We start from the raw sequence: 26,679 nt of genomic DNA, 5'->3' as shown, positions 1-26,679 counted from the left end.
ATGTGAACCCCTTCTACTGTATCCCACTGTGTGTGTGTGTGTGTTTGTGTGCGCGTGCTTATGTGTATGTGTGTATGTGTACATCCCACTGTGTGTGCGTATGCGTGTGTTTTTGATGTAATTATGCACAAATCATCTTTATGTGTGCAGGTACGTATGTAGCATGGCAATGACAGAGAGCAGAAAAGAGAGACATAAAGAGAGGTAGACACAGGGAGACAGAGAGAGGGAGAGAAAGACAGAGGGAGGGAGAGAGTGAGAGAGAGACAGAGAGGGAGAGTGTCAGACAGACAGGAAATGAGACTGAGAGAGAAACTGTAAAAGAACTAGTGAACCTTTCAGCTTAGAGAAAGGTGAATAAAATCAAGAATAAATCAGAACAGTTGCTCCTTCTGAGCATTAAAAAGGAGACGTAGAGCAGGACTGTCGGGGCGTCCTGGGAGCACCACGGAATCACACCTCACACTCTCAGCCCCCAAAACGGGACCTTGAAACACAGAGCAAAATGGACAGCCAAAACGCAAAAAAGAAAAAAAAAAAAAATTCAAAAAATGTGCATAGGGCTCATTTGATACATAAAATTGCTTAAACCAATATTAACACAGGCAGTTTGCCCTGAGGGACAGGGCAGAACACAATGAAAGGATTGAGATACGCTGCGCCCGTATCACCCCCAGCGCACAGAGGAGGATCCAGCCAGGAAGGAGGAGGACTCCCTGGGCGGTCACTTAGCTACAAGCACCCTGGAAACTGTCCCGGGGCCCGGGTTGTCCAAGAAAGTTGGAGGGTTTGCATGAAAAATAAATATTAGATACAGCGCAGCTGGTAAACATTAGAGCTAAGAGACAGTCTTCCCTGCCAATCCATCCCCCACCCCCCGCCTCTTTAACCGTTTTTTGTTCCTGTCAGCGGACTGTAACTAAGCTGGAATGGGTCACTGCTGCCGCTGCCCGCTTGCGGGGATGTGCCGTACCCCAAGTCGCCTGCTCTGACCCAGGAGTGCACCCCCACCCCCCCGCAGAGCTGAGCGTGTGAGCAACACCACAGGGGTCAAAGGTCAAAACGTCTTAGCTTTTTACCGGGAGACGTGGCTCCCGGTAAAAAATCCTCAAATCCTCAGACTCCAACGCCACACAGAGGCACTACACCGAGTAATTCACCGCAGAGTCACGGACACATATGCTTGTATAGGTATATTATGCAGAAATACAATGAGTATACATATAACCACGCAGACGGACACAGACACAGAGGTACAAACATGGATTCAAAGGTTTCCGTTCCAAACATTTCAACCCCCCCCACTGCATCCCCGGCTGGGATAATGCCAGGAAAAAGAGGGGAAAGAGAGAGATGGACAGGGAACAGCCCATTCTCCCTTTGTTTTTCTCCGACCTGATAAATAAAAGCGGTCATTCGTCACTGTGCTGGGTGTGGGCTGTGAGCAGACCGGCTGGGTGGGGGGTCGGTGGGGGGGTGGGAGTTGACTGGACGGACGTCGCCGTGGGCCGTGACGTCACGGCGGCCTCGGCGCCGCTTCCCGCCCGGCGCTGTAAAAACATCGCAGCCGTGCGCTCCGGCCGCCGCTGTGTGAAAAGGAGAAGGGCAGCCACTTCCTCTGCGCTAACGTCCGCACAGCGAGGCGGCTGGAAAAGCAGGGTGCCGTGTGGATAGCGCACTCCGCTTCCTGAGGCCTATCTGTGTTTTCCCAGGCCTCACACCCCCTGCCCCCCGCCCCTCGAACCACCCCTCTCTCTGAGAGCAGGCATGTCACAGGACTGTAACCACCACAGTCTGTAGAGTAGACATGTTATAGGACTGTAACTGCCACAGTCTGTAAGATAGACATGTTGTAGGACTGTAACTGCCACAGTCTCTAGAATAGACTATACATGTCACAGGACCTACTGTCAGTCTGCATGGTAGACAAGTCATAATCTGTAAGACAGTTGTGTCATAGGGCTTTAACTGCCACATTCTTGAAGGTAGACTATACATGTGATAGGACTGTAACCACCACATTCTGCAGGATATACACATCATAGGACTGTAACTGCCACAGTCTAAAGGGGACACACATCATAGGACTTTAAGCATCACAATCTGAAAGGTACACGTGTCATAGGACTGTAACAGCCACCATCTGTAGGCTAGACTTGTCCTATGACTGAACCAATTAGTCTCTGTATGGAGGGCAGACTTCTCCTGGGAGAGGAAATGCACATGACACAATCTCATGGGCCTATGTGTTTATTTATTTTTCTCCTTGCAATTTAATCTGAACTTTATTTTTTTCTGGATCACTAATTAGCTAGTAGTGAAGTGGAATGACAGAATAAACATTTGTGCAGTTTCTTCTGTCCAAGTCAGAAAAACTTAATTATGAAGCTTTGCAACTGATGACAACTATACAGAAGGCCTTGGAAAATAGTGTCTTGCTTGCAGGCCCAGTCTTCAAGATGTGTGGAGGGAGGCATTCAGCTGCTGAGAGAGAGCTTTTTAAAGTCAGCTATTCTGAATTTCTGCCTAAACTCCCGCTAAACTTTGGCAGAAGTGTCTGTGATCCATCAGCGTCAGTTAGCAGACTGAAACAGAAGCAGAAACCCTGAAATGCTTCAAATCACCAGAGACCACCAGTCTGCGTCCCCCATCACTCTGCTGAATTCACATCCCTGCAACCCCCGCCCCCCCAATAAACCCACCACTCCCACAACACACTAATACCCCCCACACACTACCACTCTACACTGACACCCCTTGCCCCGCTCCCACCCCAAACTAAACCCGCAACTGCCACACCTCAACACCCCCCCCATTACCACTTCACACCCTCCACCCACCAGTCCACCCAACACCCCCAAATCCCACCCTACACTGACCCCCACACTACACCTAACGCTCCACACTGACACACCTCACCCCCAATCCCCTTCTCTGTCCCTCACACTAACCCCCCACACATTACCACTGTACACCCCCCCCCCCCCGCGGTGTGGCCTGTCCTCTGCCACTCTGCACACAGCGGCCCCTGCTCCGCATCGCGCTCCCCCTCCCCGCCACACCGCCGCACGGCACTACACGCCTGCCTGTTTGTGTTTGTGTTCACGGGGCCCTGCTGAAACGAGATCAGCGCCACTGAATTATTCATGCCGACTCCCGGGGCCGCTGGATCATGCCCACTTTTAACCCTTTCACTGCCACGGCTCCCACACACTCCCCCCGGCAGCCCTGCAGAGGGTGCCCTGTGAACCAGCCAGGGGAACCACGTGTCTAAGGGTCTCTAGAACTTTCTTTTAGAAAAGGTTAGATATCCTACTACCTGTCTTAGGCCTGAGTGAATCCATCTCTTTACCTAGAATGTGGTTCCCAAACTTTTTTGTGCTGTGGGCCTGTTCTGCATACCACAGCACACGCATTTCATTATTATTACTGTTATTAATATTAGTTTCTTTATTCATTTGCTTAGCGAACACCAATTTCTAGCTTCAATTCCAGCTTGTATTTTTAAACTGCATTATTTTTAGCATGTTATCCTTCCGTGCAATGGGGTGATTTTGGGAGAAATTCATTCCCAGCTAAACCACTACTCGACAATGCCACCTCCCCTTGTGTAACAGCACATCGGCCAATAAAACACTGTCTGTGAAACACTGTGAAGTCGGCTGCGGTTCTGTACCTTCCCAGGAAAAACCCTCCTCCTGGCCATTCCATTGCATAACAAATCAGAACTGTCGGCATGACGACAGCAGCGGAACCTGCACACCCGGTTCCGTTTGTCATGGTGTTCCTCACTTATGTGACAAAGCAGCATTGTGACATCAGAGAGGGGCAAGGGCCTCCAGGCTCTACTCCAATCACCTGCTACCGCCATTGTGTCCCACCTCCCCTCACAGCGTAAAGTCAGCTTTTCCAGCAGAGTAGAGCAGTGCTTACTGGGGGATGGATTTTTTTGACTAGAGGCGCATGCAAAACCAAATGCAGATAAAATTCAAATTCAAAGTGCCATTGCTCCAACGCACACACACAAAATACAAAAGCCTGATGTGCAGAACACTGCATTGATCCGGTCACCAGGCCTGAGAGAGGAGAGAGTGCAGGAATCATGGCCTGTTTCAGGGCACCGCCGTTTCTAAGTGGAACACGGAGTTTGGGAAAAGTGTGTCAGCCCAGCTCTGAGGCACGCCGCTGTCCCGGCTCAGAAAACATGACGCCTCGCACCAGCTGCCGTTCAACACGGCTGGAGGCAGCAGCCAGTCGGGTCCCAGCGGGAGATCACTTTACCGTTTTCTGTTGGTAATTTCTCATTACATTTTTCTCTTGGCGATATTGTTAATTGACTTCCTCTTCAACCTGTCAGCACAGCTTTAGTTCCAGTTCGGCTCGCGGGCTGTATCGTGTGGGGAGAGAGTAAGAGCTCCTCCGCCTCCAATACCTTACCCACAGAGTGGAGTCAGTGGAAAGAGAGTCTCTAAGTGCCCTCATCAAACAGAGAGCAGTTTCTGTTCTGCGCTGCCTTCAGCAAGCGCCCCACTGCTGACACACAGGGGCAGAGACACAGGGGGGAGAGGGTGGAGGGAGAGGGGAGAGAAAGAGAGACAGACAGACAGAGAAAGGAGTGAGAGACAGAGAGAGAGGAGAGACAGAGACAGACAGAGAGAGGGAGAGAAAGAGAGACAGACAGATGGAGAAAGGGGTGAGAGAGATGGGTGAGGAGATGGTAAAATCAGGGGAGTGAGAGGAGGCCAGAGAGGAGAAGCTGTTGAGGGAGAGAGAGAGGAATGAAAGAGAAGGCTAAGACAGATGTCACCCGGAACGAGGAATGAGGGATGAGGGGACACAGGGGCTTTAGCAGAGAGACTTGGGACACGCTCAGATTCAGGACACTGATGCACAGGGACAGGAAGTGGGGCACTGGCCGAGTGAAGAGGGGCACTCAAGTATGGGCCAGTTCAGCTGAACCTGAACAGCTGAACCTCTTATCTGCCTGTGGGTCAGCAGGAGGAGAGGCTGGCTGTGGGGTGCTGGGGAAAGGCATGGAGGAACTCGTTATTTCGTTGCCGCGGTTATTAAAGCTTCACAGCGCCGGCCTCACACTCCAGATGTGCTCTACGGAGAAGCGAGACCAAACAGGAAGCTTCACCTCGTAAACACGTGCCGCTCTCCCTTCCCCCCCGATCCTGACCCTGCACGGGCGTAAAAACACACCCAGCTCGTATCCTGGCACTGCGCCAAGGACACTAGTGGGCAGAGGGACAGCGTTCCCCCAATCTGGTCCCCCGGGGACCGACTGTGCAGGCCGGTTTCTGCTCCAGCTGAGCTCCCAATTGACAAGGCTTGATCTAGTTACCTGCCCACTGATCTGAATTTGACACTGAGGACCAGCATGCTTGCACGCTTGCCTCCTCCACGGCAATGTATTGCCTATAATGTTCAACATCATCAGTCAGTCGCTGATCTATCAGGTGGAGGCGATCTGCTCTGGAGGAAAGTTGCTGGTGACAGCAGTGAAAACATGATGATTTTTTTGTTCGAAGGTCTTAGCATGTTGCGCCAAACCAGCCAGTGAATATAAATTCAAGTATGAGCGGATATTGACAGCATATAGCTTGCTGCCTTTGCGCGGTTGTGGTGCATAACACGGCTGTGCCACAGAAATGAGTCCCAAAAGAGTGCTTTTTGTAGCCTTTCTTCTCACCGCTGCTTCCCGCTTCTTCATCTTCTCAATAAGCTGAGGAAAACGTCAGGCAGAGTGGCATCCTGATCGTGTTTTGAGGGCAGGGCTGCGGTTTGGAACGCAGCTGGTAACCGTTCCTCTCAGCTGTCAGACGTATGCTATGGGTCCCAGGAGGACCCTGCCAGGGGCGGGGCTAGCACGTGACATCATCAAAAAGGGCAGACTGTCCAAACAATTCAGAAGGATGTGGAGATCAGCTCCTGGATTTCGGCCAAAATATCGGTGCACACATGATCTATTTGGGACAGGCAGAGACAGAGAGAGAGATACAGAGAGACACAGAAATACAGACAGAGACAGACAGGCAGAAACAAGAGAGTCAGGTAGAGAGAGGGGGATGGGAGATGGTATATACTGTGCTAAAATGTGGCAATATCACAGCAATAAATCAAGTCAAACTGAGCTGATGTGAACTCAGAGAATGAGAGAGAGAGAAAAAGGATGCTTCTTTCTTTTTTCAGGAGTTCCAAGAAGGAAAAACATTCATTGTTCTTCTCATCCTTATAGTTGATTAACCGTTCATATGATAATTTCTCTGCACTCCACTCCTTCATCATCCACCAGTATAAAAGCTGAAGGAAGAGCTGCCGCCCTTGGCACCCACTGCTTGCTTCAAACGCTCTCGGCGGATCTGTGGCACGAGATGAACTAGATTTTGCGTCAATGTTGCGCTGGCATCCTGTGGTATCAGCCAGACTCAGACCCCCGCAGACAGCCATGTTTCTGCAGAGTGCTTATCACCCCGCAGCCAGAGGGCCTGGGCTGCCTCTCTGAGCCAGAGCAGCTGCCACAGAGCCCTGGAGCGCAGTCCGTTAACCGCTAGCGAGACTACACGCTCCACACTTCCTCCTGGCTTGGCTAAGTAGTCCAAGCAAGCAATGAGGTAAGTAAAGAGTTAAGGGGTTACAGTGAGTTCTGACGATAGACCATTCAGGGGAAGGGACAGAATTTTAATCGCGATGTATGTAAAGCCCAAGAATCTTCCACTATGAGGAATTCCAAACAGAGACTGACATTCCAAAGTGGCACGAAGGAATTTGGTCTGACACTCAGTAATTCTGAAATCAATGTAGAGAATAAGGGGCTCCACACACCACAGAGACAAAGTGTGTGAAAGAAAATAACAAACAGTAAGCTAACCTTTAATAACAAGGCTGGCCTTGTTATTATTATGGTATCAATTTGCTTGACAGATAGCCCTTATTCAGACTGAATAATGACATGGGTGTAACTCCGAAAGCTGGCAGAAAGGAAAGATAGGCACTGACCCCTGCCTCTGCGCTCAATCATCATGATCATCCACTCCAGATGCCCTCCGGCAAACACTCTGACCCCAACGCCCCCTCTTATCATTCCTACCAGTCCAGAGACATTTTTTACAAATATAAAGCAGATTTTTCCTCCAGGACAAATGGGTATGTACTGTGCACAGACACAGGCACACACACACACACACACACACAAATCCATAATCACATTCACATGAGCATAAACGCACACACTCACACACACACACACACACACAGTAATTATCCGTGAGCACATACATGAACTTCTAAACACAAATGTGTGCACACACAGAGATTTGTACATACCTGAATGGTTACACTGTCATATACAGATATGGTATGAAACAAACTTTACGGATACAGTATCAGCATATCAATACAATCACTATCCTCATGTTTGAATGGGAGTAGGCTACACAAGGAGCAAATTGTTATTTAGGACATAAACACAACCAGAGAGTCATATAAAACTGTTAAATCCTGGGGGCACAACAGGCTGCACAGACCGATCAGGCCACGTTAGCCACATATCTCAGCCAGCTCCACACTGTCCTTTTCAGCTTTTCGTCTGGGAAAGTCCCCCTGAGCCTGGAGACAAGCTGTCGGCCCGCTGCAAACGCTCGCTGTGACAACAATCAAAACAACTAATTAATCAGCTTCTGCTCTGTTGACTTTCCAGGGCACCACTCCAAATCCAGATCAAGAGATGATGATGAGAGAGAGAGAGAGAGAGAGAGAGAGAGAGAGAGAGAGAGAGAAAACCTGCCAGTCCAGCAGAAGTCAGAAACAAACATCGCACAGTGCTAAGACTCTCAGATTGACCAACCAGCTTTAGTCCAGCAGATCCAAATGTCCTTACTTAGATCCTGAGCTCTCAGTCTGTCCCTCCACCTGGGAGGGTGCTGATCAACTACTGTTAACCATCAAAATACCCACTGCCCTCATGCTCCGTGCTCTCCGGTAAACAGTCGTCAATAAAAAACCTGCGTTCCTCCTAAATGACACCAAACTGGGATGAGGTTTCACGATGCAGCTGGCAACACAAGCAACACCCAAAATAAACACACCCCTAGCCAATCAGCAAGTACCGAAGGCAACGCACCCTTCGACGCCACTTTAGGGGTACCTGGGTGAAGAACTCCAAACTCCAGAGAGCTCCAAACATCGCTGTGCTTCCTCAGGTGTGCAGCAGTGAGGACCTGCCCGAAGCGGGACAGACTGACGGAAGACTCTGGTGCCCTTGAAGGGACTGAGAGATGTACAAACCACGGAGTTGTGCGTGCTGTGAAAGTTCTGTGCAGCGGGTAAGACAGACACTCCCTTTCCTCAGGAGCTGACTCAGGGGAGGCGGACTGGGAGATAACATAGGCAGCGGGGGCAAGGGCCTGGAGGACCTGCCTATCTCAAATGCCATAGAGATAGTACAGAGAGTGAGGAGTCCTGCCAATTTCAAATACCATAGAGTGACATCTCTTCATGTCGGAGGACCTGCCTATCTCAAATACCATAGAGTGAGAAATCCTGCCAATCTCAAATACCATACAGTGACATCTCTTACACTGGGAGGCCCTGTCCATCTCAAATGCCATGGGATACCATCGGAGGTCTTCCCTCTATGTCTACAACGAGAAACTTCTACCCTCTTTCACTGCTATAGGGAGACACCACATACAATGGGAGGTCATTTTCCCATCTCCACTACCATAGAAACATATCACACTCTAGATTTCTCTCTCTGCTTTCCTCTACCATAGAGATCTGTCACATCCACTGATCTATAGCGTATTGAGGTCAGTGTATACATACAGTGAGGTTCTGCCCTCTCGTCCACTAGCACGGAGACATGTATGACTAACTGCTGGTCTTCCTGCAGTCCCTCCTGTAAAGGTCTGTCTTCAGTGGAGGGTGAAGAACTTTTCTTAGGGGCCCCTTTTTTGAGGAGGGGGAGCTGTGTCCCTCAAGACTACAACCCAGACTTCCAGTGACTCAAAGAACAGTCCCTCTCTGTGTTTTGGGATTTAAACATCATATTTTCCCTGTGTACTCTAGCACAACAGATTTTGCTTTCAAAGTGTTTTTTTTTTTTGCAAACGCCATACTCCAAGGCAGCACCACAAGCCTGGTGATTACCGGAGTGTTGGAGCACCCGTACTTTCCACCGAACTATCCTTGGCGTGTTTTCACGCTCATTAAACGTGGTACATAAAAAGGGGAAAGCGATAGTATCAGTTTTTAGGTAAATCACCCTGAGTCTGCCAACAGTGTTTAGTTACGTGGGAGGACATTTCGCTTACTGCATCGGTAACATAAAGACGCTCGTGATATAAATACTGATTAACTGAAAACAGGCTCTGTTCCAGAAACGCGCCTATGGCACATCAGCGTTTTTTTCCTCTCCTCATTTTTTCCATCAAATGCAGTGTAACTTGCTCTCCAAAACAAGCACAGACTCCCTCTCCCTCTGTCTCCATCTTTCTCTCCGTCTCTCTGCGGCTCTCCATTTCTCGCTCCCCCGTTTGTGCGTCTCTCTGTCTAACTCCCTGCCCTGTCTGTCTCTGTCTGTCTCTCTGTCTAACTCTCTGCCCTGTCTGTCTCTCTGTCTAACTCTCTGCTCTGTCTGTCTGTCTCTCTGTCTAACTCTCTGCCCTGTCCATCTCTGTCTGTCTGTCTCTCTGTCTAACTCTCTGCCCTGTCTGTCTCTCTGTCTAACTCTCTGCCCTGTCTGTCTCTCTGTCTAACTCCCTGCCCTGTCTGTCTCTGTCTGTCTGTCTCTGTCAGTAATCAGGAGGGCCTCGGGTCAGTTGATCTGTCTATCTTCCTGAGTGATCGGTATAGGCTTCTGCCAGTTGGTCTGCGTCAGACTGGGGGCAAACACTTCCACTCCCACATTATCAGTGCAGGACAGAGACCCCCCCCCCCCGCTCGTCGCTGACGTCTTTCGGGCTTGGGGGTAGACAGGGGAGGGAGCAATTGAGGGCAGGCAAAAGCTCCTAATGCTCAGCTGGGACACACCACTTGGCACCATTTTGTGGGGAAGTGCTCAGGGAAAGTGAGAAAAAATTCAGACCCCTCCATGATATGGCTTGAGGGGGTGTGTATGGGGAAGGGGGGGTGGGGGGGCTTTATGTAAGAACCACATCCGTGCATTGTATAAGATGAGCACACTGCCACTCCCCCGCCGGGGAACATGATCACTTCATACAGCAAGTGCAGTGATGGCGGTGCAGAGAGAGAGAGAGAGAGAAAGAGAGAGAGAGAGAGAATAGTTTCTTTCCTTCCTGTTCCTTCCTTTTCAATGTAAATGTGTATAGATGCATATAAGACTACATATGTGTGTATACGTATGTATGTGTGTATGTATGTATGTATGTATGTATGTATATATACATGCATGTGAATAAGAGAGAGAAAAAGAGAGAATAAATGGGAGAGAAAGAGAGACTCTATATGCATGTTATGTGCTTTGGCAATACTTACACAAATTTTAATTTGAATTTGAATGACACAGAATGACAGAGATGAAAGTGAATGAGAGAGAGAGAGAGAGAGAGAGAGAGAGTGTGTATCTGAGTGCCACAGCCCGAGAGAGACTGGGCAGGAAGCATCTGCAAGAAGCTCTAAAAATTTGAAATGGACATATATGTGTATTCTTGTGTGTGTTTCTGAGTGTATTTATAAATAATTGCTGTATAATCATTTTGTTGACAAATTTATGTGAACATTGCTTTGGCAATGCTGTACATCAGTGTGGTCATGCCACTAAAGCTTGTTTGAATTTGAATTTGAGAACTGGGAAAGAGAATGAGAGAGAATGAGAGAAAAAAGAGAATGGGTGAGAGAGAGGAAGAAAGAGAGAGAGGGAAGATGTGCCACATTCACCACTGGAGGTAAACAACCTCGCTCCGAGCGGACAGTTTACCAAGAACGTCTAACTGGTAATTGCTCAACAGTACAATTTTTCCTTCAATTTAAATTCTACACAGCACAACTGGTGTGTGAGCACTGCACAATGTCCAGCTCTGTATTGTCTATTAACTGAAACAATATGTAATCCTTCACAAAATACTGATCCACCAGGATCTTTTCAGCACAACAGCACATTTTCCACACTCGTTTCAGTGCAAATTAAACATATTTTCAAACAGCATTTTTGCTGTATTGACTTCATTGCATTATGTTGTATTGTACAGCTGTTCTGTCGATTTTACAGTTGGATTAAGTGCATGACATCAAATCATTTGAAACATTCCCTAATGTCAGGTGTGGTCACCCACACTGCATTACAGCCCACGGATTGTATGCATGTGTATGCATGTGTACAAACAACTTTACCCCACAGGTTTAGCATAACACCTCCATGTTAACAGGCTGAGTGTGGAATTTATGCACATCTGAGCGCGCGGCTCTCTCCCCACTGCACACACTGCATTGGCTGTAATCCCCGCAGCCTGAATCCGCTCACCCAGTGACCCGGAGATGGCCGGTCTGAGGCTGATCTCTTAACCCCATTACAGCTGATGGAGGCACCGGGGACGACCGAGTTTAACAGCACCACGGATACACTAAGATGGAGAACCGTGCAAGGTGCGGGGCCCCTGCAGCTCCGTGGCGGGTGGCTGTGGATGGTGGGTATATGGTTTGGGTGTAAGATGCCACGTGGGTGAGGGGTGTGGGGTGTGGATTGAGGGGGTCTGCGGGAGGTGGGTGTTGGGTGCAGGTAATGCACCCCATGGGGTAAGGGATGTGGGTGCTGGGGGGGGGGGGGTGCTGAGGGCTTGCATTCTGAGACAGTAAACTTGGTCCTGCTGCATTACAGATCTGATCATGTTTCTCGTGGAGCAACAACATCCCAGGGCCTGAGCTCCACTAACATACCAAGGCCCCAGGTCCTTCTAACAGACATAGGACTCAAGGCCCACTAACAGAACCAGGACTGAAGCCCCAATAACAGGCCCAGAACCCACCTACTGTCTCAGACGTCCACCCCTCCCTCTGCTGCCAAAAAAGCAGAGCAGCCCCTACTGGCTGCCCCAGAGCTCCTCCTGAACAGCACACACCTTTTACTGTCGCAAAGGCACACGTGGTCAGAGAAGGCGGCTCCCTGGACACAGTTAAAACATTTTTAGCCTCAGCTACTACATCAGCAGGATTTTGATAAATGCTGTGTTTGTTTCCAAGGTATCGGCCCCCGTGTCACATGTCCGGGAGATCGAACCCTTGTACCAGGGCTGGTTTGAGAAACAGCGCTACTTGTCAGAGCCCGACCTGTGGCAGGACCCCAGAAACCCCCCCCCCATCCCTTCCCGAGACACACACAGCACTGCCCAAGGCTGCACCCTACTGGGGTCCTCAAATCATCACACCTCTAAGTTGGTGAGTGTCAATGAACAGGTGACTTCCCAGCATGCACCACTGGGAGCACCCTAGAACCTGCTGTGATTGGACATGGATGGTCTGGAAGGCAGTCATACCAAGCTGCTAGAATGCACAGCAGCCAAGGCCCAGGCTAACACATGCCTTTTTGTCATGGTGTAAAATCATGAGCAAGAACCCCCCGTCCCCCCCGTCCCCCCTGTCCCTCAAACAATAACAGAGTTTCTCCCACGGCTGGTCCTTCTCTCCTCCCTTCTTTAGGGGGAACACACATGCCTGTTTTCACACGCTCAGCCAAGCCAAAATTCCACTCCACTCAAACACACACATACACACATACCCTCTTAAAGGGCAAATGGTATTTGACAAGCAAATCATTCGAAGCTGAACCCCAAGGATTATGATCAAACACCTACCCAGGGGTTTCAGGGTTGAGCGCCCGATTTCTGGTTGTGGTTGCTGATTTGATTCCCCGCTAGGGCACTGGTGCTGTACCCTTGGGTAAGCTACTTAACCCAGAACTGCCTCCGTAAAAATCCAGCCTTATGAATGGATAAAACTATATGCAAGTATGACTTACATGCATGTAAGTCACTCTGGATAAGAGCATCTGCTAAATGACAGTAATGCAATGTAAAGAATGTAATGTTTCGTTTCGAACCCGACGTGAATTTTAACACAGAGGCATTCCCGTACAGGCTGTCCCTGGGGGGGATGGGGGGGGGTTCACACAGCGGAGGCATCTGGACACCACACAGCTGGCACTGAGCTGGGGGGGACACCATGGGGGCAACATTGTTTTCATTTCACAGCATTCACGGAATGAGCTGGGGTTTTTTTGTAGGAAACTGGCAGTCATCACCGAAAATGAATCTGGTGTAATCACTCATGCTAGCTGCGCATGGCTAACACATTACATTACATTACATTAATGTCATTCAGCAGACGCTGTTTTGCAGAACGACTTACATGTTATCCATTTATTGAGGCAACTGGGGTAAGCACCTTGCTCAAGGGTACAGCGGCAGTGCCCCAGCAGGGAATTGAGCAACCTTCTGGTTATGAGCCCTGCTCCTTACCACTATACTACACTGCTACACAGATCTCCCAGTTTCTGGCCTTTGGTACAAATGCTGACAGGATCTTTTGCCCTTTGGTGAACTCTCGTATGCGACCGGGGCAGACACAGGGCCTGCAACGCAGATCGTCATGTGTGTTGCATATGTCCAACACCACCCCCCATCCCCCCAACCCCCAACAAAATAAAGCAGCCCACAGAGCATAAAAACAATTCGTCACCCAGCAGGGCTCTCCCCTGCACTTTACAGACAGAGGGTGGGGGGAACATGGGGAGAGAGGACAGCTAGAGAGTCAGCAGGGGAGGGTGTCGACACGAACCCATTCCCGAAAACCCAGCCCTCCTCTGCCAGGCACGCACCATCAAAGCCGCGCCCGTCTCTTTAAAGGCACTTGTTTATGACGCTGGCAAATCTAGTGGATGCGTTACTCACCCTCTGATTTGCATACTCTCTCTCCCTTACAACTGATCCTGAACCACAAGACCCAAACCTCAACGAAACACATCCCTATACAAATATGTTAAAAAAAAAGAAGCTGGGAATGATTCAGGATCTGTGCTTGGGAGTCAGAGTCTGAACATACCCTGGCCCTATCTTCCTCTTCTGATACAACCCAAGGGCACCGTTCATTTCTGCTTTTCTGACTCTGGTGTCCAGGAGCTGGAACTTCACGTAAAGTATTTATTTGCATGAATATGACCTCGCCCTTGACCCGGACAATATGTTCCCTTGATGTACTTTTCCCACAGATGCCCTCCAACCACAGAGGAGCCCCCAAAGAACAGTTTAAGACGTGTATGTGTGTGTGTGTTTGTGTGCAACTGTGTGTGTGTGCGCCACTGTGTGTGTGTGGCTGTTTGTGTGTGTGTGTGTGTGTGTGTGTGTGTGCGCATGCAGCTGTGTGTGTGGTTGTGTGTGTCTGTGTGTATGTGTGTGTGTGTGTGTGTACACATGTGCGTACATAACCATTTGTCCTGGAGGAAAAATCTGCTTTATATTTGTAAAAAAGTGTTTTCTCAATTTTCTTATCAAGGTCTGCTGTCCACAACTAGTGAAGTGATTTTTTTTGATGCACCTTCTCAAACTTCTGGCTGCACATGCCTTGCTAAGAATTACATGCTAGGGCCCATTACAAGTGCATCCATCTGTCTGGAAACATGCTTCATGCTTCCTGGCATCTTGAAGATATGATTGCGTGCCAGAGCCTGGATGCATGCAAGTGTGTGTGTGTGTGTGTGTGTGTCCATTTACGTGCATTCCAATGTGTGTCTGCAAGTGTGCACCCAATTCTAAACACACACAGACACAGTGACGCAGGAGAAAAGGAGGTGAAAGGAGGCAAGCTGATTGGATCATTACTGAGCTGTGGGAGTGAGACGAGTGAGACAAGCATGACTCCGGAACCCTGTGAGGTAATCAGAGGCTGCAGCCCTGGTGCTGAGGAAGGCCTCCTTTGCAGTGAGGCCTAGAGTGACACAGCCAGACACACGTCACATGTCCCTCCTCTCCCCACCTGCTGCTGGCATCTTTTTCGTTTTTTAGCTTTTTCAGCAATGCGTTGTTTTTTTTTTCCCCCTCCCTTTCGGAACCGGAGATTGGAAAACTCCCCAACACCGCGCTCTTCAGCAAAGTTGATATTACAGAGGCTGAAGTTGTCAGGGCACTTATTACAGACCTGAAATGCTGTGCGGTTTTATGGAACATCAGCTTGCCAACTGTTGGGAGTGGAGGGGGGGGTGCTGAAATTGGGAGGGGGGTGCAGACTGCGGTACTTGATATTTCTGGAGCTAACGAAGCATAGTGCATAACCGGGATATGAACTGCAACACCATGAAGCCTCACCTGCAAAGAAAAGCTTGTCTGTCTGGGTTGGTTTCCATGTGAACAACACCCCATGGATTGATTTGAAAAGTGGGGTTGGGAGGTTGGGGAGGCAGGGGGGCTTGGCCTTCAGTTCACACCCGCTCTTTAGAGGATGTCCTAATTAGGTTGGTCATGCCTCCCCCCATTCAATTTAAAACACAAAGACCTACTATTAAACTAGACAAAGAACAGGACGTAAACAATTTTTGGAAGCACATCAGAGGCTGATTGAATCTGGGGTGCTGCAGGGATTGTCACACGAGCAGGGCCTGCTTCCACCCCCCCCCCGCGTAACACACACACACACACACACACACACACACACACACATACACACACACACACACACACACACACACACACACACACACACACACACACACATACACACACACATACCTGTGCTTGATCTGTACCACCATGGCAGCAGGATCCAGAGCACAGGGCTGAAGATAAGCAACTTAGGGGCTACAGGTTGATAGCACAGGTGAGGAGACAGTGTGGCACAGCACACCTAAGCCAGAGGCACGGCGTTACACTGTGAAAGAACAGGCCTGTTGTCCCCCCCGGCTCCTCCGCGCTGTGAGAAAGTGATATTTAACACTCTGCCGCATGCCGCGGTCACAATGCAGCCTGGGCCACGCCCAGCCCAAGCAGAGCCTGGCGTAGGGGGGACACGTGACTGTCCCCTCCTCAGGTGTGAGGGAACGGAAAGGTGACACCGTTCCCAGCTCCGCAGTCACTGTTAATCCCCACTGTCCTCTCCGGGAGAGACACGGCTCCCTTCATTCAGCCAGGCGGAGAGGGCAGGCCGCGGTCGGGTGAGGCAGCAGGAGCCGAGGGGCAGAGCGAAGCTAACGCATACTCTAACAATGCATTTACATTACATTACGTTACATTCAGCAGATGCTCTTATTCTACTGTAACATTACATTTGCATTACACTACACTTAGCAGATGGTCTTATCCCACTGTAACATTACATTTACATTACATTGGGTTCATTTCGCAGACGCTCTTGTCCAGAGCAACTTGCATCACAAGAGCAGAAGTGCATCCATTCAAGTTGGATGAGTAACAGTGACAGACCAATGGCACTATGTAGCTTATGCACTCAGTGGCACTATGAGTCTGTAACGTTACAGAAACGCTGTAACATCGTGACGTGGGACACTGTGCCGGTGCAGGGGGATGCTGGGACAGTGAGCAGGTCGCAGGGGAGGAGTTTGATGGGGCCTGGGGCTGCATTTAGAGTTCGGATTTTGGTTGCTGTGATCAAAACCACCTGTGCAGAACCGCCATGGCCGAAAGAATGAAACTCACGAAGACAGAGAGGATCTTCAGCGCCCTCGCCACTGACAGAGACGTCGACAAAATCACAGCTGAGGAGCTAACAGATGCGGCCCCCTTGCCCTCTGTTCATTCCTCTAAAAATATCCCCTCAGGAAACAGCCATTCTTGGGTGGATGGTGTTGCATTCAGTAATTTCCTGCGGTGCTGGGGTGTCTTACATAAGCCACACCCCCACGCCTCAGCCTCCTCTTAAAGTGTTTTTATTATAGCTGCAAAACAGGCTGTCAGAGACAATTACAGTACCGATCTCAACAGCAAGCCATGTGCAAGGAGTCATCTTTATCAGCTCTGCAGCCTTCACTGATGAACAAAGCTCAATTTGCTTTTTTTTGGGAGGGGTGGGGGGGGGGGGGGGTTAGTGTCGCAAATCAATTGACAAAACACCATTAGGGGAGATAGAAACAGCAGATGGAGGAACAGGGGGTTAGAGAGGAGTCAGAAAAGGGTCATGAATTCCCATAGACTGATGAGTGCAGACACACACAGACATACACACACACACATGCACGCACACACAGACACACACAGACACACACACAAGCACACACACACATGCACGCACACACATGCACGCACACACAGACACACACACACATACAGACACACGTGCATGCCCATACACACACAAGCACACACACATACACACACACACACAAGCACACACACATACACACACACACACATGCATGCACACACAGACACACACAGACACACACACACACACACAAGCACACACACACACACACACACACACACAGACACACACACACACACATACACACACACACACACATACACATACACACACACACATGCACACACAGACACACAGACACACACACACACAGAGCTCCATCACTGGAGAGCTTTATTAGCACAATGTGTTAGCAATTAAGGCCCATAACAGTCTCCCGTGGAGCCGCGGGGCCCTGCCATATTCATGAGCCCTGAACACGAGCCTCCAGTCTGGTGACTTTGCTCTTGAATTCCTTCAGGACAGGAAGTGTTGGAATTTAAGGTAACCCTAGGAGTCTGGCTGCCTTGGCAACGCTCAGTGTATGCGATTTTACATAAAAAAGCAACCTTGCACCCCACTGCCCTCCCTCTTGTCTCGCCTGCCCCCCCACAGACAAGCATTTTTAAACTTTTTTTTTTTTGAAACTGAATGCAGTTTGACTGGCTCCTGATTACTGATTACTGCTGCCCCCTGTCACTTGTATCTGCTTGAAGTGATTGACTGACACCAGTGTGTGCCGTACTTTCCTCCCAGCGAATAAATGACAAGACCCAGGGAAACTTGTGAGGAGAGCTGGCACCGAGTAGCTCGAATGGAGGGGGGGGGGGCATCAGTGGGAGGACAGTGGCAGGCCCTGTTCCTCACTCTTACCCAGCTCCACATGGGAGGTCCGGGCTTTGGGAAGCTCAGGAGACGAGATGGCTGAGGCCAGGCCAGTCGATCAAGGACGGTCGCGGCCTTCCCACTACAGCTGCCCTTCCCCTGCCAAGGCCCCCCCCCTCACGCCCCTCCCCCGACCTCCCCCCCCACCCCTGTTCCTCTGTCCGGGCCCCACTTCCTGCCACACTAGCTCCGGCTCTTTTAAGTCAGAGCCTCGGACCTCTTTTATCGCTAACCAGCTAGCTTTCCATGCATGAGCAAGAGTGGTGGCAGTGCAGCATAGAGGTATGGAGCATGGCTCGTAACCATGCTCCTTCTCTGCCTCGATTGCCCGCTGGGGCACTGCTGCTGTATCCTTGGGCAAGGTACTAAACCCACAATTGCCTGAGTAAATACCCAGCTGTATAAATGGATAACACGTAAAAAATGTAACCTATATTAGTTGCTCTGGATAAAAGAGTCTACTAAATGACAACTATATACGTATATAGATATTATTAGGCGGGCCTGAGTGACTCTCTGCTTTAGCTGAACTAGCAGGGCACACATTTTTCAAGTCTGGCAATCCTACTGGCAATCGCACCACGTGTGAGACATTCACAGCTCAGGTGCGGGGCTCTGTTAATAATTATCACACGTTGCATATCCACATTTCGCGACTCGCACCTGCGATGCCAACAAACAAACAGGGCAATAAAAACACACACCGCGATCCAAATGAGCAACCAAAGCTGAACTGAAATCCACTTTTCACCGATATTAATGATTGTACACTAACAATTCATTATGAAGACTATTATAATGAATCGTGCTGTCGGCAGAAGTGTGGTGCAGTGGTAAGGAGCAGGGCTCGTAACTGAATCATTACCACATGTTTGCAGGTTTGATTCCCTGCTGTGCCACTGCTGCTGTACCCTCGGGCAAGGTGCTTAATTCAATACTGCCTCAGTAAATATCCAGCTGAACAACTGGGTAACGTGAAACTGTAACCTACGTAAATCGCTCTGGATAAGAGCATCTCCGAAATGAAAATAAATGTAACGTAATATTGCTATGGGCCACTCCCACTCCACCTCCAGGTGTCTCGGCTGTGGTTAGCAGCTATTACGCGTGACCTTTACAGAACGAAGAGCCTGCGTTCCCTTCTCGCAAAACGGCCAAACCGCAGACTCCGATTTGACCTCCTGGGCGATCTTCGCTGCGGTGAGGTTTATCTGTTTCCTGTAGGAAGAGCTACGAGGCGGAAGAGAGGGGAGGCAAATGGCCTTTCACTGCATCGTCTCATAAAGAGACAATGGAGATGTTATGGCCTATCACCCTGCTGGGGTCAATATCTCCTCCTTTTACTGGGCAGTGGCAATCAGTTGCTGCCACATACTCTTTAAAGCCATGTTTTTTTTTTGGTATTTCTTTATTATTATTGCTGTTGTGGTTATCACTTCTTCAACAATAATATTCATCATCATTGTTGTTGTTTATGGTCACATTATATTAAATGGATATTTATTAACTGACTATATCCATAGTTATGCCTCATAACTTGAAATGCCAACATGTCAAAATCAGATGGTCACCAGCAAATCATTAAGCTTTACTCTTTATAGCTACGGACCACACCAGAGACATGCTAGAGACACAGATTCCTGTCAGTCCACTGTTACTGGGACAATTAAAAAAATAGTGACATTTTTTTCATATTTTGTGAATCTCTTTCAGATGTGATGGGCACAGAAAAGAGTTTTCATAGGCGTATAGATTATCCACCATCCATGAGAACCCGGCATAAGACCGCAATATCCTCAGCTTGACGGGTAGACACAATGTGGTGTTTACTGAAGGAGCTTGTGGGGGGGGGGGGGGGGGGGGGGGGGGTTTGAATGTGTGACTCACTCCGACCTCCAAGCTTTGTCCCTAGAGCCCTCTCTTCCACAGAACCCCTTTACTTTGCGTTTTTAACACTCTTTGGCAGGAGGGAGTTCAGCTTTTCAAAGCTGGTCGCCATTCCCCTACTCTGGAGGAGGGGGTTTGGGTTTTTGCATTCGTGTTGTTTTTTTTTTTTTTTTTGTTCTGCTTCTATTCAGCTGTGCACTGATGAGCCTGCTGTGAGAGAGAGAGAGAGAGAGAGAGAGAGAGAGAGGAGGGGGAGAGAGACACAGAGAGACAGAGAGAGGGAGAGAGACAGAGAGAGAGAGAGAGAGAGAGAGAGGAGGGGGAGAGAGAGACAGAGAGAGACAGAGAGAGAGAGAGAGGGAGAGAGAGGGAGGGAGAGACAGAGAGAGACAGAGAGAGAGAGAGAGGGAGAGAGAGGGAGGGAGAGAGAAAGAGAGAGAGGGAGAGAGACAACAAGAGGATAGGGAGGGAGAGAGCTCTAGAACATTTCCTGTGCTTAGCTAGATGTCCTGACCTCCAGGCAGCTGGGATTTCTCTACACGGCACACAAAGTGATCACAGCTGAACGCAAAAAAAGAAACCATCTCTCTGTGAAACTGATTGGCCCTGTCAGTATCGATGTAGAAACAGCCCTCAACTCTGCGCAAACGTATTGGTAACACGAGCATAAGCGAAAACACATGTTAAACCGATGCAGAAAACAGAAGTTGAAAAGCGCTCATCTTGCAGAAAGGCAGATGTGAAATAGATCCAGATAGGATCTGCTCAAAAACCGAAACGTTTCTCATTTAGCGTATCTCAGGACAATACAACATATCTGCTCAGGGGAAAACACACCTCATTCTTCAGCTTCGACACTCCGCCTATGACACTGGAGCTGCACTTTGAACGCTGATGAGCATGTACAACGAACTGTACACGCTCTCTCCACATTTTCCCGACATGCTGCAACAATAACTCGGTGACCCTGAGGGACGCTGCACTGCAGCACACGTGGGGCTGGCAGAATTCAACGTTTGGTTTCATTATCCGCAGATGATGGATGCGGCAGCATCGTCCTTATGACACTGACACTATTAGTCTCGGCCGTCAAGCTGGAAACACCCGTTTCCCCGTAGCTCTTTTCTGAAGCGCTCCGCATCGTCAGAGATCGTCATCCTTTGAGGTGAGAGGAGGGCGCAGCAGCAGGTAAGACTTCCCCAGATTACATTCAGCCAGGCTTACGAGGGGGGGTATCAAGCCCTGTCAAAGGATTCTGCAAGCTAATACTGCGCAAAGTGAGAAGAATCAAGTAGCACAAACACTGAATGAAAGCACTTGTCAAATGAGCTTGTTATAATTGATGTAGAAATTATTTGGCTAAAGTTACCAAGAGGGCATCATATGATAAAAAAACAAACACAATACTAGCCTATGAAGCTCTGAGAATACACATCCGATCCTAGCTTGCCTAAATTTACAGTGGGACACGTATAACCCTCTCCACTTAAAATATCTTAAAATTCATACTTGCATAATATAACTGTTGAGTTAACAGTCACACATCTGTGACATATATATGTGATATCTGTGATATATATATATATATATATATATATATATACTGCAGTCTCTTCACAGTCCTTGCTGCCATTCAGAGCACCAGGACCTTGGACAGACACACACTGCACGTACATATGGAAGCATGTACACACTAGCTATCACAGTACTATGTAAGGGGCTGACACATGCTGGAATTCGGTCAGCTCTGTCCCTGTATGTACCGTCCTTCATTCACCTTTACAGGTTGTGCTTTCTTCCCTTTCTTTGTGAGTCTTGCTGGTTAAGAGCATCTGCCAAGTGACAAAATGCAAATGCATAAGCGTACACACTGCTAGTACACGGGCAGATAAATGACTGTGCTGGGATCAGTTCTGACAGCCCAAAAATTCATGCCCGAAATTCATGCAGTGGAGCCTAGCTGAAAACACCAAGCAGTGGCTGCACGTGGCCCCCATTGCCCCCGTTCACGGTAAGAATCTGTGAGATCGGGTCTCTGTGCTCTGCATACACAGACTCAGTGGTCAGGTGACAGACTGACTCTCACAGGGAAACTGTGAGATCGACTCTAAGCGCTGTCTTCCCAGATTATCCCCGGTTTACCGGGCTTTCACCTGGGCTAACCTGTCTTACGTACCCAGCGCCAGGCACAGGCCAGACTGGCGTCTGTGAGGCCAGTGAACCCTCACCTCCGCTTACTTACAGGATCAAGGGTTGCTGTCTGACACAAACTCCACATGTCAACCATCGTTTCCGTGCTGACTGGCTAATTCCCCAGCATTACGGAACCGCTTAAGGATTATCTGCTTTGCTTTGCGTCCTCCTCCTCATCGCGGTTAAGAATAGGATATGCGTAAAGTCTGCCAACGGACCATGAAATGGCTAAGCAGAAATCAGTCCTAGCTGGCTGTAATGAGCATGCCCGGTGAGACTCATTGTGGCTGCTCATTGGCCAAACTGTGGCCCCTCTGTCCAGCATAGTATTGTAGATCAGTGGGGGTAAATCACACACAGCAAACCGGGAAGGGAGAAGGGGGAGCCTTCTGACACCACTTTGTATTCCATCACCAATGCACACATGAGAGTCTATGTACTTGTACATTATCTGTCCCACATGTGTATTTTCAAATGTACTGTAAACAGCAGTCCTGGCCCTCAAGAGGTTTTCCTGCACCTCAGAATCAGCTTACCCAATTAAACAATTACACACCTGACAACACCCGAACTAGCTGGACCATTCTGCCAGGCCCTGTTCAGCTGAGAGCAGCCAATCATGTGGACAATCTGAGATGAAACAGACCCAACACTCTCCAAGCTGATGACTTTAGGAGGGAACTTAAAGAGGTATGGAAATCTGTGCCTTGTCACGGCCCTCAGGGACCAAGGTGGGGCAGCCGTCCCACAGATATTCCACACCATGATCAGATATTTGGTTCCTGTGTTCCTTCTGCCCTCAATATTTCCTTATCGGTGTTGCTGCAGTGGCTACGGATAATCTGTTTTACGCTGTGCCCCTTCAAGAATGCTCATAAAAGAGCCAGCAAATCAGAAGACTTACATCTCCAGACTGGGAGAGACAGAACTCCTAACTGAAGCACACAGAGCTAGCTATCTGGTCTCAATATAGAGTATCTGTGGCCGTACTGCAGAACAGCAGTGACTGTGACAGGGAATTGGGGTGGGGCTGTACCTTCTTGCCAGCCCGTGAGGGCGACCTCTTGCTCGGCTTGGGCTCCTCGGGGGACAGCGTGACCGGTTGCTTGGAAACAGAGCCATTCTCCCGCTTGCTGGGCTTGGTGGCGGGCGGGGAGGCGGGCGGGTGGGGGGCGTCGCCGCAGACGGCCATCTCCTCCGTGCAGGTGAGGCGCAGGCTGCGCAGGTATTCGTCCGTGTCACGGTCCACCACCAGCAGCCGCGTCTGGTGCTCCACCGCCTTGATCCGCTGGACGACCTGGGGGATGAGCGAGAGGAAGAGCGAGAGTGAGAGAGCGGAGAGGGGAGAGCGGCTGTGAGGTCACACCACCGGAGACCCCGGCTAAAAACAAAAGGCTGATGCTTGTTGAAGGAAGTCAACCCAAACTGATAAACGGCATTTCAGTCAGGAAGACTCGTAGATTATCAAGGCTTGAAGCATCTTGAGGTGTCTCTGTAACAGTGGGTACCATTCTCAAAGGACTGATTCTCCTGGGTGGGGTGGGGGGAGCGGGTGGTCTTAGAACCTTCCTGTATCCGGGTTGGCTCTCTGACCCCGAGACCCCTGACCTGATGTGCAACCTGAAGCTGTTGTGTGGGTCATCGCATTCAAGACCGCTACCACATTACCAGGAGATGCAGTAACATAAACATTCCCATGGACCTCTGGGGCAATGTTTCACAGAAGGTTCCACAATTTGCCTTAATCTGAACCACTAGCTGAGCTAGGGTGACCATACGTCCTCTTTTTCCCCGACATGTCCTCGTTTTGGGACCTAAAACATGCGTCTCTAAACGAGGACATGTCCGGGAAAAAGAGGACGTATGGTCACCCTAGCTGAGCTCTCACTAGTAGTGTAGTATCTTAATGTAGCTCAGAGATCAGAGATGCTGTTTGTTCAGTCGGAAAGTTTGTTGTCATGCCCATCTTGAAACTGTGTTCATACCTCGTTCATACCTCACCCTGCACAGATACAGACAGCATGTGTTTGATTCTCATTTCCGTGCACAGTTGAGATAACAAGCAGTCTGTTACATGCTTACAGGGAGTTAGCAAAGAGGACAGCACAACAAGACATATTAAACACTGGAACGAATTACTGTCACGTACCTCAACATTCTGTATGACAGAATGTGTTTTGATTGAGGCTTAAAGGAACTGTAATCAACAATGTGGCGGAGGTCACAGGCCATCTGAATGTTTGTTATACTGGGAAAATCATTATCTGGGCCTCCCACACTCCTCTTGCCATAATCTGTCCACCGGCCAAAGCTGTCAGAACGAAACCAGCCTCCTAATAACTGAAAGGAAGCGGGGCAGTTTGCTCTATGTTTCAGATGGCCCACCCAGATCTGCTGAATGAAATCAAAAAGCGAAAACAGTAATGCGTACAAACTGCCGTCCGGAGTGCAAAAGTTCAGCTCAATGGTGCACTCCATTCAACGTGCCCCTTAGATCAACTAATCATTGCTGTGCAATGAATTTTTTGCGTGTCATCACTGACACCGCTTGGCAAAAATCTCACCGAACATTCTGATAAATTCGGGCGACCTCCCGTGCTTTAATCTCGCGCTAATAGCAGCACCAGATTTGTGTGCCTGTTTACCGTGAGATACTTCTGGAACCGTATTCTATGGCGTGCAGACCAAGCTACATCCGCAGAATGTAAACATGCTCTTAATCCTATCCACAAAGCAGTTTATCTTGACACGGTAATTAAAGTGTGGGCGTAGATGTCACGATAATAAGCTAAAATTGACATTCGCTGTAAAACGGGCTCCATAACATCGAGCAGCGCAGGCTGGGAGAGTGTCCCACTATTGTTTACGTTAGTTCAAAATACACAATGATATGCGCTATCTTCTAAAGTACAGCGCTCGTCCTGTCATCACAAAACTCCATTGGCTTGCAGCAGCTATTGTGAAACGCGCAGCGTAAACCCATTCTATCTCGGATTAGGTTAAAAAGTTTTTATTAAAAGTTGATGAAGCCGAAAAGATGCTGCCTGGCCAACATTCCGCCTCAGTTTAACAAAAGTGAGAACTTGGCACCGTGGCGCAACGCACGCCGATGGACGTGAACACGGGGGTGCATTGCAGCCCCGCGGAAGCATTGCAGTGTTATGTTACTCACTTGGTGATGTGTCTCTTTTTCCACATTCTCGCCGTTCACTTCCACGACCCGATCCCCCGCGCGCAGTCCCGAGGCTTCGGCCGGGGACGCGGGCTCCACTTTCCGAATGTACTGGCCGCTCTTACCCTTCTCGCCGTGCAAGTGAAACCCATATCCATTTTCTCCTTTTGTCATAACACAAAGCCGAGGTTTCAGCTCGCCTGCCATCTTCCACCCTCTCCCTTCTTAACTTTTGAGAGTCGCTTTTTCAGAAATCCCCGTTGGTCGTTATCCCAAGCACCGATACTAGGAATTGCGTTTGTCATCCAGCGAAAACAGCAGTCACCTCCAACTGCGCGTTGACACTTCCGATCAAAAAATGTACTTTTCCTGTTTTATCTAATGAATACAGAATATGAGAAACACCCCAAATTCGCCTTCCAATATCAACACATCCCAACAGAAAACATGAAGTTTGTTTTATGTGTAACTCAATCCTCTCCGAACTGGAAAACGAAATCATCGGACACTACAGGTAAAACTTTATCTCACAGCAGCCGAACGATTTTGTAATCTCCACAAATAGATCAGGAAAGTTTTGCTGAGACGTAAGATGTTGAGTCTTTCCGGTAGTCTTGCAGAACAGGGCGCAGAGCAAGCGGATCCCGTACCGCACTCTGCGAAGGGGAGAGAGCAACAGGCTCTACCTCCTCTCCCGACCTCCATCCATAACAACCGGTTGGGGAATTAGGATTCAATTACAGCGCAAGTAGGTTTCGAGCAAATGACACAGACCGCTTGCACTCATCGCGGCGCAACAGCACCGCCTTTGGAAAAGACAGAATCGCCTAAAACTATCTCCCGCTATCAACGTGGCGTCCTATCTGCGGTTTCGCTGAGCTGCTCAATCAAGGAAACGCATTTAACGCGCGTGGGGTTGTTCGGATCGGAGTGTTCGTGCTGTAATAAGCCTGATGCATTTCCTCCTCTCCTCCGAGCTCATGCAACGTCAGACAGGTGTCGGTGACATGAGGGAACCGCGATAAAAGCCAGACTAAGTTCACAGAGCCAGCTATCGTGTATCGGATCTCTTCCTGCTCTCGTCAATATAGCGGCGGACGACTTCGTGCTTATGCTGCAATGAACTGCACGTTAACACAAGACTGTACTCCGATATTCATGCAAAGTCGTTCCTGTTCATAGTGTACGCGCTTTCCATTCTATTCATTAGGCTACAGACCGTTTGATCCCAGCCCGATACAGGACTGGAGAAGCATGCTTCCATTAGCTATTTTAGCGACGAGTTACCTGAACAACCGCATCATTTAATGGCAAAAACATACGCGTCGCATTAAAGC

General features: G+C 49.2%; 1 protein-coding gene across 1 annotated transcript in view; it reads right to left on the bottom strand.

Moving 5' to 3' along the window:
• Positions 1-25,837, bottom strand: part of LOC118794532 (Na(+)/H(+) exchange regulatory cofactor NHE-RF2) — a 33,950-nt gene extending 8,113 nt beyond the window's left edge. Inside the window, exons 1-2 of the mRNA XM_036552789.1 lie at positions 25,343-25,837; positions 23,207-23,467 (exon numbers count right to left, since the gene is read on the bottom strand). Of these exons, the coding sequence (XP_036408682.1) occupies positions 23,207-23,467; positions 25,343-25,549 (468 nt within the window). The 5' untranslated portion in view covers positions 25,550-25,837. The remainder of the gene's footprint in view (positions 1-23,206; positions 23,468-25,342) is intronic.
• Positions 25,838-26,679: the final 842 nt, after the last annotated feature.

Source organism: Megalops cyprinoides, chromosome 19 (genome assembly GCF_013368585.1).
Source record: "Megalops cyprinoides isolate fMegCyp1 chromosome 19, fMegCyp1.pri, whole genome shotgun sequence".
NCBI classification, from domain to species: Eukaryota; Metazoa; Chordata; class Actinopteri; order Elopiformes; family Megalopidae; genus Megalops; species Megalops cyprinoides.
Note: the sequence above shows the minus strand (reverse complement) of the source record. Positions and strands in the feature narration are given on the sequence as shown.